This window comes from Octopus bimaculoides, chromosome 29 (genome assembly GCF_046866305.1).
Source record: "Octopus bimaculoides isolate indiv1 chromosome 29, ASM4686630v1, whole genome shotgun sequence".
In the NCBI taxonomy this organism is placed as follows: Eukaryota; Metazoa; Mollusca; class Cephalopoda; order Octopoda; family Octopodidae; genus Octopus; species Octopus bimaculoides.
The window spans coordinates 796,276-813,337 of NC_142956.1; the positions used below are offsets into that span (position 1 = coordinate 796,276).

At 45.4% G+C, this 17,062-nt stretch overlaps 1 protein-coding gene across 2 annotated transcripts in view; it reads left to right on the forward strand.

Moving 5' to 3' along the window:
• Positions 1–10,195: 10,195 nt before the first annotated feature.
• Positions 10,196–17,062, forward strand: part of LOC106878321 (serine/arginine-rich splicing factor 7) — a 19,987-nt gene continuing 13,120 nt past the window's right edge. For both annotated transcript variants that reach the window (XR_008267147.2, XM_089345453.1), the window contains exons 1-3: positions 10,196–10,262; positions 15,159–15,352; positions 15,760–15,972. Coding sequence is in view for 1 of the 2 variants with exons in the window: in XM_089345453.1 (XP_089201579.1) it covers positions 15,168–15,352; positions 15,760–15,972 (398 nt within the window). In the remaining variant the exon portion in view is untranslated. The remainder of the gene's footprint in view (positions 10,263–15,158; positions 15,353–15,759; positions 15,973–17,062) is intronic.

Genomic DNA, 17,062 nt, shown 5'->3' on the forward strand with positions numbered 1-17,062 from the left:
ATGGAGGGAGAACGGAGCTCACCTTCGTCAATAACTGTAGATGCAGATAGAGGCGGGGCTGATAGAGAGAGTGTGATGAGAATGGAGGGAGGACGGAGCTCACCTTCGTCAATAACTGTAGATGCAGATAGAGGCGGGGCTGATAGAGAGAGTGTGATGAGAATGGAGGGAGAACGGAGCTCACCTTCGTCGCTAACTGTAGATGCAGATAGAGGCTGGGCTGATAGAGAGAGTGTGATGAGAATGGAGGGAGAACGGAGCTCACCTTCGTCAATAACTGTAGATGCAGATAGAGGCTGGGCTGATAGAGAGAGTGTGATGAGAATGGAGGGAGATCGGAGCTCACCTTCGTCAATAACTGTAGATGCAGATAGAGGCGGGGCTGATAGAGAGAGTGTGATGAGAATGGAGGGAGATCGGAGCTCACCTTCGTCAATAACTGTAGATGCAGATAGAGGCGGGGCTGATAGAGAGAGTGTGATGAGAATGGAGGGAGAACGGAGCTCACCTTCGTCGCTAACTGTAGATGCAGATAGAGGCGGGGCTGATAGAGAGAGTGTGATGAGAATGGAGGGAGAACGGAGCTCACCTTCGTCGCTAACTGTAGATGCAGATAGAGGCTGGGCTGATAGAGAGAGTGTGATGAGAATGGAGGGAGGACGGAGCTCACCTTCGTCAATAACTGTAGATGCAGATAGAGGCGGGGCTGATAGAGAGAGTGTGATGAGAATGGAGGGAGAACGGAGCTCACCTTCGTCAATAACTGTAGATGCAGATAGAGGCTGGGCTGATAGAGAGAGTGTGATGAGAATGGAGGGAGGACGGAGCTCACCTTCGTCGCTAACTGTAGATGCAGATAGAGGCTGGGCTGATAGAGAGAGTGTGATGAGAATGGAGGGAGAACGGAGCTCACCTTCGTCAATAACTGTAGATGCAGATAGAGGCGGGGCTGATAGAGAGAGTGTGATGAGAATGGAGGGAGAACGGAGCTCACCTTCGTCGCTAACTGTAGATGCAGATAGAGGCTGGGCTGATAGAGAGAGTGTGATGAGAATGGAGGGAGAACGGAGCTCACCTTCGTCAATAACTGTAGATGCAGATAGAGGCGGGGCTGATAGAGAGAGTGTGATGAGAATGGAGGGAGAACGGAGCTCACCTTCGTCAATAACTGTAGATGCAGATAGAGGCTGGGCTGATAGAGAGAGTGTGAAGAGAATGGAGGGAGAACGGAGCTCACCCTCGTCAATAACTGTAGATGCAGATAGAGGCTGGGCTGATAGAGAGAGTGTGATGAGAATGGAGGGAGAACGGAGCTCACCTTCGTCAATAACTGTAGATGCAGATAGAGGCGGGGCTGATAGAGAGAGTGTGAAGAGAATGGAGGGAGAACGGAGCTCACCTTCGTCAATAACTGTAGATGCAGATAGAGGCTGGGCTGATAGAGAGAGTGTGAAGAGAATGGAGGGAGAACGGAGCTCACCTTCGTCAATAACTGTAGATGCAGATAGAGGCGAGGCTGATAGAGAGAGTGTGATGAGAATGGAGGGAGATCGGAGCTCACCTTCGTCAATAACTGTAGATGCAGATAGAGGCTGGGCTGATAGAGAGAGTGTGATGAGAATGGAGGGAGAACGGAGCTCACCTTCGTCAATAACTGTAGATGCAGATAGAGGCTGGGCTGATAGAGAGAGTGTGAAGAGAATGGAGGGAGAACGGAGCTCACCCTCGTCAATAACTGTAGATGCAGATAGAGGCTGGGCTGATAGAGAGAGTGTGAAGAGAATGGAGGGAGAACGGAGCTCACCTTCGTCAATAACTGTAGATGCAGATAGAGGCGGGGCTGATAGAGAGAGTGTGATGAGAATGGAGGGAGAACGGAGCTCACCCTCGTCGCTAACTGTAGATGCAGATAGAGACGGGGCTGATAGAGAGAGTGTGAAGAGAATGGAGGGAGAACGGAGCTCACCTTCGTCAATAACTGTAGATGCAGATAGAGGCTGGGCTGATAGAGAGAGTGTGATGAGAATGGAGGGAGAACGGAGCTCACCTTCGTCAATAACTGTAGATGCAGATAGAGGCTGGGCTGATAGAGAGAGTGTGAAGAGAATGGAGGGAGAACGGAGCTCACCCTCGTCAATAACTGTAGATGCAGATAGAGGCTGGGCTGATAGAGAGAGTGTGATGAGAATGGAGGGAGAACGGAGCTCACCTTCGTCAATAACTGTAGATGCAGATAGAGGCGGGGCTGATAGAGAGAGTGTGAAGAGAATGGAGGGAGAACGGAGCTCACCTTCGTCAATAACTGTAGATGCAGATAGAGGCTGGGCTGATAGAGAGAGTGTGAAGAGAATGGAGGGAGAACGGAGCTCACCTTCGTCAATAACTGTAGATGCAGATAGAGGCGAGGCTGATAGAGAGAGTGTGATGAGAATGGAGGGAGATCGGAGCTCACCTTCGTCAATAACTGTAGATGCAGATAGAGGCTGGGCTGATAGAGAGAGTGTGATGAGAATGGAGGGAGAACGGAGCTCACCTTCGTCAATAACTGTAGATGCAGATAGAGGCTGGGCTGATAGAGAGAGTGTGAAGAGAATGGAGGGAGAACGGAGCTCACCCTCGTCAATAACTGTAGATGCAGATAGAGGCTGGGCTGATAGAGAGAGTGTGAAGAGAATGGAGGGAGAACGGAGCTCACCTTCGTCAATAACTGTAGATGCAGATAGAGGCGGGGCTGATAGAGAGAGTGTGATGAGAATGGAGGGAGAACGGAGCTCACCTTCGTCAATAACTGTAGATGCAGATAGAGGCTGGGCTGATAGAGAGAGTGTGATGAGAATGGAGGGAGAACGGAGCTCACCTTCGTCAATAACTGTAGATGCAGATAGAGGCTGGGCTGATAGAGAGAGTGTGAAGAGAATGGAGGGAGAACGGAGCTCACCCTCGTCAATAACTGTAGATGCAGATAGAGGCTGGGCTGATAGAGAGAGTGTGAAGAGAATGGAGGGAGAACGGAGCTCACCTTCGTCAATAACTGTAGATGCAGATAGAGGCTGGGCTGATAGAGAGAGTGTGATGAGAATGGAGGGAGAACGGAGCTCACCTTCGTCAATAACTGTAGATGCAGATAGAGGCTGGGCTGATAGAGAGAGTGTGATGAGAATGGAGGGAGAACGGAGCTCACCTTCGTCAATAACTGTAGATGCAGATAGAGGCTGGGCTGATAGAGAGAGTGTGAAGAGAATGGAGGGAGAACGGAGCTCACCCTCGTCAATAACTGTAGATGCAGATAGAGGCTGGGCTGATAGAGAGAGTGTGAAGAGAATGGAGGGAGAACGGAGCTCACCTTCGTCAATAACTGTAGATGCAGATAGAGGCTGGGCTGATAGAGAGAGTGTGATGAGAATGGAGGGAGGACGGAGCTCACCTTCGTCAATAACTGTAGATGCAGATAGAGGCTGGGCTGATAGAGAGAGTGTGATGAGAATGGAGGGAGAACGGAGCTCACCTTCGTCAATAACTGTAGATGCAGATAGAGGCTGGGCTGATAGAGAGAGTGTGATGAGAATGGAGGGAGGACGGAGCTCACCTTCGTCAATAACTGTAGATGCAGATAGAGGCGGGGCTGATAGAGAGAGTGTGATGAGAATGGAGGGAGAACGGAGCTCACCTTCGTCAATAACTGTAGATGCAGATAGAGGCGGGGCTGATAGAGAGAGTGTGAAGAGAATGGAGGGAGAACGGAGCTCACCCTCGTCAATAACTGTAGATGCAGATAGAGGCTGGGCTGATAGAGAGAGTGTGATGAGAATGGAGGGAGAACGGAGCTCACCTTCGTCAATAACTGTAGATGCAGATAGAGGCTGGGCTGATAGAGAGAGTGTGAAGAGAATGGAGGGAGAACGGAGCTCACCTTCGTCAATAACTGTAGATGCAGATAGAGGCTGGGCTGATAGAGAGAGTGTGATGAGAATGGAGGGAGAACGGAGCTCACCTTCGTCAATAACTGTAGATGCAGATAGAGGCGGGGCTGATAGAGAGAGTGTGATGAGAATGGAGGGAGAACGGAGCTCACCTTCGTCAATAACTGTAGATGCAGATAGAGGCGAGGCTGATAGAGAGAGTGTGATGAGAATGGAGGGAGATCGGAGCTCACCTTCGTCAATAACTGTAGATGCAGATAGAGGCTGGGCTGATAGAGAGAGTGTGATGAGAATGGAGGGAGATCGGAGCTCACCTTCGTCAATAACTGTAGATGCAGATAGAGGCTGGGCTGATAGAGAGAGTGTGAAGAGAATGGAGGGAGAACGGAGCTCACCTTCGTCAATAACTGTAGATGCAGATAGAGGCGAGGCTGATAGAGAGAGTGTGATGAGAATGGAGGGAGAACGGAGCTCACCTTCGTCAATAACTGTAGATGCAGATAGAGGCTGGGCTGATAGAGAGAGTGTGATGAGAATGGAGGGAGATCGGAGCTCACCTTCGTCAATAACTGTAGATGCAGATAGAGGCTGGGCTGATAGAGAGAGTGTGAAGAGAATGGAGGGAGAACGGAGCTCACCTTCGTCAATAACTGTAGATGCAGATAGAGGCGAGGCTGATAGAGAGAGTGTGATGAGAATGGAGGGAGAACGGAGCTCACCCTCGTCGCTAACTGTAGATGCAGATAGAGACGGGGCTGATAGAGAGAGTGTGATGAGAATGGAGGGAGAACGGAGCTCACCCTCGTCAATAACTGTAGATGCAGATAGAGGCTGGGCTGATAGAGAGAGTGTGAAGAGAATGGAGGGAGAACGGAGCTCACCTTCGTCAATAACTGTAGATGCAGATAGAGGCTGGGCTGATAGAGAGAGTGTGAAGAGAATGGAGGGAGAACGGAGCTCACCTTCGTCAATAACTGTAGATGCAGATAGAGGCTGGGCTGATAGAGAGAGTGTGAAGAGAATGGAGGGAGGACGGAGCTCACCTTCGTCAATAACTGTAGATGCAGATAGAGGCTGGGCTGATAGAGAGAGTGTGATGAGAATGGAGGGAGAACGGAGCTCACCTTCGTCAATAACTGTAGATGCAGATAGAGGCTGGGCTGATAGAGAGAGTGTGAAGAGAATGGAGGGAGAACGGAGCTCACCCTCGTCAATAACTGTAGATGCAGATAGAGGCTGGGCTGATAGAGAGAGTGTGATGAGAATGGAGGGAGAACGGAGCTCACCTTCGTCAATAACTGTAGATGCAGATAGAGGCGGGGCTGATAGAGAGAGTGTGATGAGAATGGAGGGAGAACGGAGCTCACCTTCGTCAATAACTGTAGATGCAGATAGAGGCTGGGCTGATAGAGAGAGTGTGAAGAGAATGGAGGGAGAACGGAGCTCACCCTCGTCAATAACTGTAGATGCAGATAGAGGCTGGGCTGATAGAGAGAGTGTGATGAGAATGGAGGGAGAACGGAGCTCACCTTCGTCAATAACTGTAGATGCAGATAGAGGCGGGGCTGATAGAGAGAGTGTGATGAGAATGGAGGGAGAACGGAGCTCACCTTCGTCAATAACTGTAGATGCAGATAGAGGCGGGGCTGATAGAGAGAGTGTGAAGAGAATGGAGGGAGAACGGAGCTCACCTTCGTCAATAACTGTAGATGCAGATAGAGGCTGGGCTGATAGAGAGAGTGTGATGAGAATGGAGGGAGAACGGAGCTCACCTTCGTCAATAACTGTAGATGCAGATAGAGGCGGGGCTGATAGAGAGAGTGTGATGAGAATGGAGGGAGAACGGAGCTCACCCTCGTCGCTAACTGTAGATGCAGATAGAGGCGGGGCTGATAGAGAGAGTGTGAAGAGAATGGAGGGAGAACGGAGCTCACCTTCGTCAATAACTGTAGATGCAGATAGAGGCTGGGCTGATAGAGAGAGTGTGATGAGAATGGAGGGAGAACGGAGCTCACCTTCGTCAATAACTGTAGATGCAGATAGAGGCGGGGCTGATAGAGAGAGTGTGAAGAGAATGGAGGGAGAACGGAGCTCACCTTCGTCAATAACTGTAGATGCAGATAGAGGCGGGGCTGATAGAGAGAGTGTGATGAGAATGGAGGGAGAACGGAGCTCACCCTCGTCGCTAACTGTAGATGCAGATAGAGGCGGGGCTGATAGAGAGAGTGTGATGAGAATGGAGGGAGATCGGAGCTCACCTTCGTCAATAACTGTAGATGCAGATAGAGGCGGGGCTGATAGAGAGAGTGTGAAGAGAATGGAGGGAGAACGGAGCTCACCTTCGTCAATAACTGTAGATGCAGATAGAGGCGGGGCTGATAGAGAGAGTGTGATGAGAATGGAGGGAGAACGGAGCTCACCCTCGTCGCTAACTGTAGATGCAGATAGAGGCTGGGCTGATAGAGAGAGTGTGAAGAGAATGGAGGGAGATCGGAGCTCACCTTCGTCGCTAACTGTAGATGCAGATAGAGGCGGGGCTGATAGAGAGAGTGTGATGAGAATGGAGGGAGAACGGAGCTCACCTTCGTCAATAACTGTAGATGCAGATAGAGGCGGGGCTGATAGAGAGAGTGTGAAGAGAATGGAGGGAGATCGGAGCTCACCTTCGTCAATAACTGTAGATGCAGATAGAGGCGGGGCTGATAGAGAGAGTGTGATGAGAATGGAGGGAGATCGGAGCTCACCTTCGTCAATAACTGTAGATGCAGATAGAGGCGGGGCTGATAGAGAGAGTGTGAAGAGAATGGAGGGAGAACGGAGCTCACCTTCGTCAATAACTGTAGATGCAGATAGAGACGGGGCTGATAGAGAGAGTGTGATGAGAATGGAGGGAGAACGGAGCTCACCTTCGTCGCTAACTGTAGATCCAGATAGCGACGAAGGTGAACTCCGATCTCCCTCCATTCTCATCACACTCTCTCTGCAGATAGAGGCGGGGCTGATAGAGAGAGAGGAGCGAGAGATGTGATTGATGTCTGTCTGTCGTGTGTGGGTTTCCTGAGATGAAATCTGCCGATGGACGATTGTGGCCAAAGTGTTAGAATGAGACCATGCAGGTACGTCCCCCCTACCCAGCATCTAATTACACTCATCACCCCATCTGCCACCTTGACACACCCACACCCACCTCCCTGCCACGCCCACTCCGCTGCTCATTTGAATCGCTTTTCCTTCCACATCCACACCCAAACCGTTTCTCTGTCACCCTTTCCCTCCCTGCAACCTTAATGCGCCCTTTCTTTCCACCCTGTCCCCCACCCCAACGCATCCTCATGTTCATCATCATCTGGCCCCCAAAATCCCTCGAAACCCAGGTCCCTCTCTCTTGTTGGCGTGACCTTGTCGTGGTAAGAGAGTTTAAGCCCTTGGTTGCTGACCACAAACAAGCGCAAACTAACAACGCCTAAACACTGACCACAGGGCTTTCAATCATTCCCTTTGAATTTATCTTAAGGGGTTTTGAAGGTTGTGTATATCCTGCCAGATTACCTACATACCAGGGTAGGTCCATTCGGGATTTGTAATCTTGAACTTGTCTTGACAGAAAGCTGTTAATATAAAATAAACTTTGCATTAAGTTTTTAGAGGGTTCTGTATGTTGTGAAATTGTAGAATTTTATACATAAAAAGCCAACCATTCGACCTCATCTAATCTAAAGAACCAATTAAAATTTGTCGTTTCAACAAAACTATGTTTGGAACTTGTTCCGGAACTACACAACCACGCTGTACACAGTGCGTGTTGTTAAGTGATGCAGCAACATATATATATATATATATATATATATACATACACACATACACAAACATACATAATCAAAACGAATCGCATACACACATAAACATACATACATACATACACACACACACACACACACACAGAAATCTGGTGATGAGAGGTTGCTGTTGTTTGTTGACACTCCGTCGCTTACGACGACGAGGGTTCCAGTTAATCCGATCAACGGAACAGCCTGCTCGTGAAATTAACGTGCAAGTGGCTGAGCACTCCACAGACACGTGTGCCCTTAACGTAGTTCTCGGGGATATTCAGCGTGACACACAGTGTGACAAGACTGACCCTTTGGTTTACAGGCACAACAGAAACAGGAAGAAAGTTGTGGTGAAGGAGTATAGCAGGGTTCGCCACCACCCCCTGCCGGAGCCTCGTGGGGCTTTAGGGTGTTTTCGCTCAATAAACACTCACAACGCCCGGTCTGCGAATCGAAACCGCGAACCTACGATCGCGAGTCCGCTGCCTTAACCACTCGGCCATTGCGCCTCCACACACAAACGAACACACAGACACACAAATCTAGTGATGAGAGGAGGTAGAGAACGAAAACAAACGAACTAGAGGGAGAAGAGATAGAGGGTGAATGTGAAAGACAAAGAAAAAGAGAGAGAGAGAGAGAGACAGAGGATTGATTATGGAGAGGAGAGACAGAGGGTGGAAGTGAAAGACAAAGAGACACAGAGGGTGAAAGTGAAAGACAAAGAAAAAAAGAGAGACACAGAGAGAGTTGATTATGGGGAGGAGAGACAGAGGGTGAAAGTGAAACACAGAGAGACACAGAGGGTGAAAGTGAAAGACAAAGAAAAAGAGAGAGACACAGAGAGAGTTGATTATGGAGAGGAGAGACAGAGGGTGGAAGTGAAACACAGAGAGACACAGAGGGTGAAAGTGAAAGACAAAGAAAAAGAGAGAGAGACAGAGAGAGTTGATTATGGGGAGGAGAGACAGAGGGTGGAAGTGAAACACAGAGAGACACAGAGGGTGAAAGACAAAGAAAAAGAGAGAGAGACACAGAGAGAGTTGATTATGGGGAGGAGAGACAGAGGGTGGAAGTGAAAGACAAAGAAAAAGAGAGAGACACAGAGAGAGTTGATTATGGAGAGGAGAGACAGAGGGTGGAAGTGAAACACAGAGAGACACAGAGGGTGAAAGTGAAAGACAAAGAAAAAGAGAGGGAGACAGAGAGAGTTGATTATGGGGAGGAGAGACAGAGGGTGGAAGTGAAAGACAAAGAAAAAGACAGAGACACAGAGAGAGTTGATTATGGGGAGGAGAGACAGAGGGTGGAAGTGAAAGACAAAGAGACACAGAGGGTGAAAGACAAAGGAAAAGAGAGAGAGACACAGAGAGAGTTGATTATGGGGAGGAGAGACAGAGGGTGGAAGTGAAACACAGAGAGACACAGAGGGTGAAAGTGAAAGACAAAGAAAAAGAGAGACAGAGAGAGTTGATTATGGGGAGGAGAGACAGAGGGTGGAAGTGAAACACAGAGAGACACAGAGGGTGAAAGACAAAGGAAAAGAGAGAGAGACACAGAGAGAGTTGATTATGGGGAGGAGAGACAGAGGGTGGAAGTGAAACACAGAGAGACACAGAGGGTGAAAGTGAAAGACAAAGAAAAAGAGAGAGAGACAGAGAGAGTTGATTATGGGGAGGAGAGACAGAGGGTGGAAGTGAAAGACAAAGAGACACAGAGGGTGAAAGACAAAGAAAAAGAGAGAGAGACACAGAGAGAGTTGATTATGGGGAGGAGAGACAGAGGGTGGAAGTGAAACACAGAGAGACACAGAGGGTGAAAGACAAAGGAAAAGAGAGAGAGACACAGAGAGAGTTGATTATGGGGAGGAGAGACAGAGGGTGGAAGTGAAACACAGAGAGACACAGAGGGTGAAAGTGAAAGACAAAGAAAAAGAGAGAGAGACAGAGAGAGTTGATTATGGGGAGGAGAGACAGAGGGTGGAAGTGAAAGACAAAGAGACACAGAGGGTGAAAGACAAAGAAAAAGAGAGAGAGACACAGAGAGAGTTGATTATGGGGAGGAGAGACAGAGGGTGGAAGTGAAAGACAAAGAAAAAGACAGAGACACAGAGAGAGTTGATTATGGGGAGGAGAGACAGAGGGTGGAAGTGAAACACAGAGAGACACAGAGGGTGAAAGACAAAGGAAAAGAGAGAGAGACACAGAGAGAGTTGATTATGGGGAGGAGAGACAGAGGGTGGAAGTGAAAGACAAAGAAAAAGACAGAGACACAGAGAGAGTTGATTATGGGGAGGAGAGACAGAGGGTGGAAGTGAAAGACAAAAAAAAAGAGAGAGAAACAGAGAGGGTGAAAGTGAAAGACAAAGAAGAAGGAGAGAGTGTGAGAGGTTGGGTAGAGGGAGGAGAACGCAACCGCGGCCTTCGCTGTGCATGCTGGGTAATTAGTTGATCTTGAGTCAACAGCGTGTCGTCGTCGTCCATTTGTATGTCGTTTTGGAGTCCAAACCTACGTAAGTCATGGCTTGTTTTAACATCTTTCTAAACATTCACCTACCTCGAAATCAACCACATCTTAATAAAGCCTCATCCGTTAAATACAGCCATTTTTAGAAGACTATTCACGATCTAAACGCCTTAAATTCGTTTCTGTATTTCCATGCTTCATGTTTTTGGTCGCATAAATGGCGAGGTCTGACTAAATCGCCGATAATCATCTTCAATTTTCATCGCTTTCTTCGCCGTAATTTCACCAAATATCCGATCGTTTCCCTCAAGATTTCTCTCGGTTATCTAACGATGGTATCTTATGGATATAAACATAATAATTAAGTCATTAATTAACTTTACCAAACGATCGTGTGCTTCCTTTAATTAAAGTTCATTTTTCTTCATCTTTTCTGTAACTACACAAAAAAGAATATAAATATATATATATACGGTACTACTAAAGCAGCGCGGACCCGAACGCGCGTCCGAGTGGTCGATCCTAACCCTAACCCTAACCCTAACTCTATCCCTATCCCTGACCCGCGTGTGCAAATGAATACGTGTTTAGGGTTAGGGTTAGGATCGACCACTCACGACTAGCTAGCGCGGACGCGCGACTGCGCGTTCGGGTCCGCGCTGCTTTAGTAGTACCCGGGGACGTAAACACACCAGCATCGGTAGTCAAGCGATGTTGGGGGGGACAAACACAGACACACAAACATACATACACACACACACACACACACACACACATACATATATACGACGGGCTTCTTTTAGTTTCCGTCTACCAAATCCACTCACAAGGCTTTGATCGGCCCGAGGCTATAGTAGAAGACACTTGCTTATGCCGAGGAGGAGCTTAGCTAAGTGATTTCAATGTAAACAAACAAACACCGGTTTTCAAGTGCTGGCGAAGAAAAACGTGCATAGATACTATAGTTAAGAAGTTTGCTTCTCAACCGCATGGTTCTTGGTTCAGTCCCACTTCGTGGCACCTTCGTGGCCGATCAAAGCCTTGCCCGTAGTTTTTGTGACAGAAACTGAAAGAAGCCTGTCGTGTGTCGCACCGCTGCTTCGTAACCGGTGCTGGTTTGTTTACGTCCCCGTAGCCAAGCGGGTCGACTAAAGAGACCGAAAGAATTCCCCGATAGAATACGTAGCAGATTTTTTTTATTTTTAAAAAAGAGTACCAAGGTCCATTCGTTCGACGAATGTTCTTCAAGGGATTGCCCCAGCATGGCCGCAGTTGGTACTTAGATAAACACACGGCGGGTTTCCACGCAGTTTCCGTCAACCAAGGCTTTAATCAGCCTGGAGCCACTGGCTCAGGTTGCTATGTTGTGGGACCGAACCTGGAACCATGTGATCGGGAAGTAAACATCTTCACCACACACACACACACACGCTAAATATTATATCACCTATTAACCTAGGGGCCTCTTTATATGAATATATATAACGCGAAGTCCTTAATCTCGCTGTCGAAACACTGCAGCCTGCTCCATGCGTGTCTCGTTCGTCAATGTCGGCTGCTGAGCGGGGAGGCGGGGGAGCAGACTTTGAACCTAATTGTTTTAATTTTACACCGGCTCCTTTAACCCCGACCTAACTAATCCCAGATTTTCATTAAATATGATATAAATATTCAACGAAAGGCTCCTTTTTATACGAATATATATATCAAACGAGGCCCTTAACAGTCGAATTTCTCTCTCTCTCTCTCTCTCTCTCTCCAATGTTCGCTGCAGTCGTCATTAATGGCGGGCAGGCGATATCGTCGCCGTCGTCTTTCTTCGAATTCCTATTTCGCCGTTTTCCAGGTCTGATTTCGCCAGAAGACCCCCGGGGGTTTATTTACGTATGTCTCAATTATTAAACCGACTGGCTGTTTTCTTAGGAACCTAACATAATTCAACTAGAAAGTTTAAAATGAAAAAAGATGTCCGTTTATTTGTTGTTCGTCGCCATCGTGGTGTAGTCATTAATGGCCGACACCGAACAACGGTTTCGCTTTCTGTTTATTATTATTTTTTATTCCGCGGGTTTTCTATGGAAGTCTAAGGAAAATGGCTATAAAATTTGGAGGAGAGTTGTTCAGAAAGAACCGACGAAGGTTTTGATGTTGGAAATGAGCAAATTCGTGGAAAATAAACTGATATTTTTTATGTATGAATGTGTATGTGTTGAAACGAAAACTGTCTTAGCATGGATAGTGTCGAATTTTTGTACATATTAGATGTACGTGTGTGTATGTGGATATATAATATATATATATATGTATGTATATATGTATACGTGTCGTATTGTGGTAGATGTGTGTATGTCTTATGATTCTAGGTTGTGTAAATTAATGTCGAATTTTTGAAGTGCTCACAATTAGCAATGTGTGTATTCATATATACACGTGTATGTAGAATGTGTCTATAAGCAGTTAAATACTACTACTACTACTAATAATAATAATAATGAACAGTGGTTGTGTTGTAGTTTCGTTGTGTAAATTGCTGAAAGAACCAGCCTGGTTATTTTACTAAATAAGTTGGTTTGTATATATGCGTTACGGTACTGAGGTGTTTAAATTAATGCCAAATGGATTCGTAGTGTGTGTAGATGTGCTGACGAAAATAATAAATGTATATATATATGTGTGTGTGTGTGTCTAAGCTGTTTAATAATAAAACATAATGGTTGTATTGTAAGTTTAATGCTGAAAGAAACTAGACTGGTGGTTTTATTAAATTGGTGTATGCGTGCAGCTGCTGTAGATTTTATGTGCAATAAATTGGTGTGCGTGTATATATAATAAATTGGTGTGCGTGTATATATAATATATTGAGGTGCGTCTAAGGGTTATGTCATTGTGCAGTATTAAATGTGTATGTATATATAATATAATTTTCCAGTGTGTGCAGTTTTGTATATAGGTTATCTAATAGTCACATTGCAGATGTGTGTATAAATATATATATATATATATATAAATATATATATATATATATATATATATATATGTGTGTGTAGTAAGTTATCAAATGCTACATCTTCATTGTAGATATGTGTGTATATGTAATTGTATACGTTGCAACTCTCTACCCACCCACTAAACCTGATTCAGCTGTTTCTACGATCAAAGCCGTTCCAATCATGACCACCTGCTTTTAATATATTCAGCCTCCCTTCCTCATATTTGCACGTACGTCATTCTCTTGTTAGGAGGAGCACTAGACTGTTATATCTAGCAGGTCGAGTGACCTTGCTGCTATTTCAATGTTTTGAATTGTGTCTGTATAAATATATATGTGTATATATATATATATATGTATGCACACACACACACACGTGTGTAATTAATGAAATGGTAAATGACCTGGTTTTTAATATTGAATTTGTGTGTATGCTTCTATAAATATATACCCATACATACGTATGTGTAAATATATGTACAAGCATTTGTATAGATGTATTTATGTTTTGAATATATAGTTGCGTTTACATGTATATATATATATGACGTATTTATATAAATATATATACATATGAAATTTATGAGCGTGTTCGCGCCTATTGTTGAATATGTAGGTCAAGCTAAATAGTCGTTTGTGTGTGTGTGTGCATATACATAGCATATACACACAGGTTTTTATTTACAATAAACATAGGAGCTTATTGTTTCTGGTAAAGTAATTTATAAATTCTTCACTCCGGCGTGTTTATATATTCTACGCAGACCTCTCCTTCACATATCCCCCCCCCCCTCGCTCTGGTCTTTTACTCTTTCCTCCCCCTCCTTCGCTGATATAGTTTAACCTTCTCTCTCTATCTCTCTCTCTCTCTCCCTCGTTCTCTTAGTTTTTCTCCTTTCACCCCTCCTCCCACTGTTACACTACCGATCTCTTTATCTTTCTCCCCTCCCTAGCCACATTTTCCTCCTCCTCCTACTCCCCCTCTTCTGCCGTGGTTGACTAATATTGAGTAATGATAGTGGTGGTGGTGGTATGCGGAGTTGTTTTTTTTAACCCTAGGCCATTGTTATTTCTAGATGGGCCACAGATCGTAGTGGTTCTCAACTGAAGTCAATGTGGCCCTTGAGGGTGGGGGCCACGAATTTATCCAATAAATTTCTGATACTTCTACAATTCACAAAATATTTTAGCAATTTTTGTTTCGTTTGTTTTAAAATTTCTAATAATATTATAAAATTCGATGTTTTTTTAAACATCGAAAGGTTCCAGGGGCCCCATCTTAGTAAAATACGATTCAAAGGGATTCAGCGGCTAAAAGACGGTAGAGGTTCTTTTCGCTCGCGTGTGTGTGTGGCTTCGATAAACACGTGGAAGAATTTTAATCGAGATTTAGTTTTGCAACTGCCTAGATTGCGCTGGTCTATGATCAATGGTGTTCCAGCCGTGACCATCTCGTCCCAATTTTTGCGTATCTGGCACAGTGGATCTAGGCCATAAATCGACTTTCTCACAGTTAAGGGATCACGCCCCTTACGCGTTGATAAATAGGTCATAACATGTTGGAAGCAACCACTTGTCTGAATTTATATCATCTTTGCCCCCCCCCCCTGTGTGTGTGTGTTACCAGGATAAGGTATGGTCTGGTCTTGTGAAGGCACATGACTTAGTGGTCGGCGTACAACCGTCAGGTCACAGGTTCGATTCCTGGCAGTGTTGTGTCATTTAGCATCCGTTTTCCACACTGGCATGGGTTAGATGCTTTAATGAGAGCTGGTCTCATCAGGTTCCATTGTCTATTTTCCTATCTATGTAACTTGGAGGAAGCTTTAGTTGCTGTATCTAGCAGAGGCTCACGTTGTTCCCATGGTTATTGCGAGGTCTTTGAATGTCTCCCCCCCTTCTCTCTCTCTCTCTCTGTCTCCTTTTTCATCCCTTCTTCATCCTCCCTCCTAGGTCTAAATAATGGATTGTAAGATCTACGTTGGAGACCTGCCGAGAGATGCGTCCGAGAAGGAAATTGAACGGGCATTCTGCTACTACGGCCCGCTGAGGAACGTCTGGGTTGCTCGCAACCCTTCTGGTTTTGCCTTTGTGGAGTTTGAAGATCCCAGGGATGCGGAAGATGCTGTTCGAGCCCTTGATGGAACGTAAGTCAATCCATTCATCTTCTGTATTTTTCTTGTCTGTGGTGCATGCATGATTGATAACTTATAGAAATTGAGCAGCCAAGAGAAACCTCTCTTGACTTAGGTTTGTAATTGTGGCACAAGGCCTGCAATTTCGGGGTGGGGTGTTGGAGGGGTCAGTCGATTATATCAATCTCAGTGTTCAGCTGGTATTTATTTTATCAACCCTCAAAGGGATGAGAGGTAAAGTTGACCTCAACAGAATTTGAGATCAGAATGTGTAGGTGGGTGATAAGCCATTAAGCTAACCATTCCGCTTACCTTGTTGAGTAAGTTATTAGAAAAATCCCCGGCTGGTTTAACTGCTAAAAGATTGTGAGAAGAAGAAGAAGAAGAAAAATTCCAATTTAATTTCATTTTCCTTTCAGAAATGTTTGCGGCGCCAGGGTCAGAGTGGAACACTCGACCGGGAAAGTTCGTCCGAAACCCTGGATGAGGGGTGGTCGTGGATCATCGAAGACCAGGAGACCATTCCATCCTGAAGACAGATGCTTTGAATGTGGCGACAGGGGACACTATGCCTACGACTGCTCTCGGTACAAGCGCACCGGTCGGTCTCGGTACTCAAAGCGGCACTCCAAGTAAGTATGGGCACAGAACATTTTGACATCGTCTGGCCACCCCTATCATTACCCCCCCCCCCCCTTGTTTTGTTATTTATTTTCCTAACAGTATTTATGACAGTAAGTTGGGGGGTGGGGTTGTGTGCTTGTTAATTAAGGGTCTGTTTGATGTTGTGTGTAGGGCTAGCATCTTGATGGTTATTAGTTGGGGGTCAACATTGACCCTTAATGGCTCGTGTAAGATATCGTTAAAATTTATGAAAATCTAGGTGCAGTTAATTGGTTATACTTCTGCAACATGCAAAATATTTCAATTTTTTTAAAATACAGTCCCAAATGAGATCTATTTATAAAAATATAATCTTTTAATTGCTTCTGTGATAAGTCTGTGGCCATGCTGGGGCACCACCTTGAAGAATTTTTGAATCAACTCTGGGTCTTATATTTTAAAGCCTGGTACTTATTCTATTGGCCTTTTTTGGTCTAAGTTACAAGGACATAAACAAACCAGCACCAGTTGTCAAGTGCTTGTGAGGGATGAATGCACCCGTGTATCTGATGGGCTTCTTTCAGTTCCCGTCTACCAAATCCACTCACAAGGCTTTGCTTAGCCCAGGGCTAAAGTTGAATTTGAACACAAATGAAATACCACAGCATTTTGTCCGGCAAGCAAACCTGCCAGCTCGTCGTCTTAATAAACGGTATCCGTGGAAACGATATCTGCGACCCTATTATGGTCCCTATACTTACATACAGGTTGAAATACACTGAGTTTATATTAATTCTGAAAATAATTACGAGTTTAGTAAAATAACTGTCATTAATTAAGCTGGAATGTTTTAATTTAGATCCCCTTTTTTAAAACAAGAAGTTTGTATCCTAAAACAAGGGTTGATTTCAGGTGTGTAGGCATCGAAAGGCTTAAATTAGAAAGCTGTGTTTTTATTAGTGTTAAATGCTAAATTTGGAAGGAGAGGTGGGGGGGGGGGGGCTGTCAGTGTTGGTTCAAGGTAATTCTTTGAATATGTATATATATACAGAAAACGATGATGGCTTTTTTTATATATTTCCCTTAATTTCCCCCAGTCAGTATATATGTATATCATAA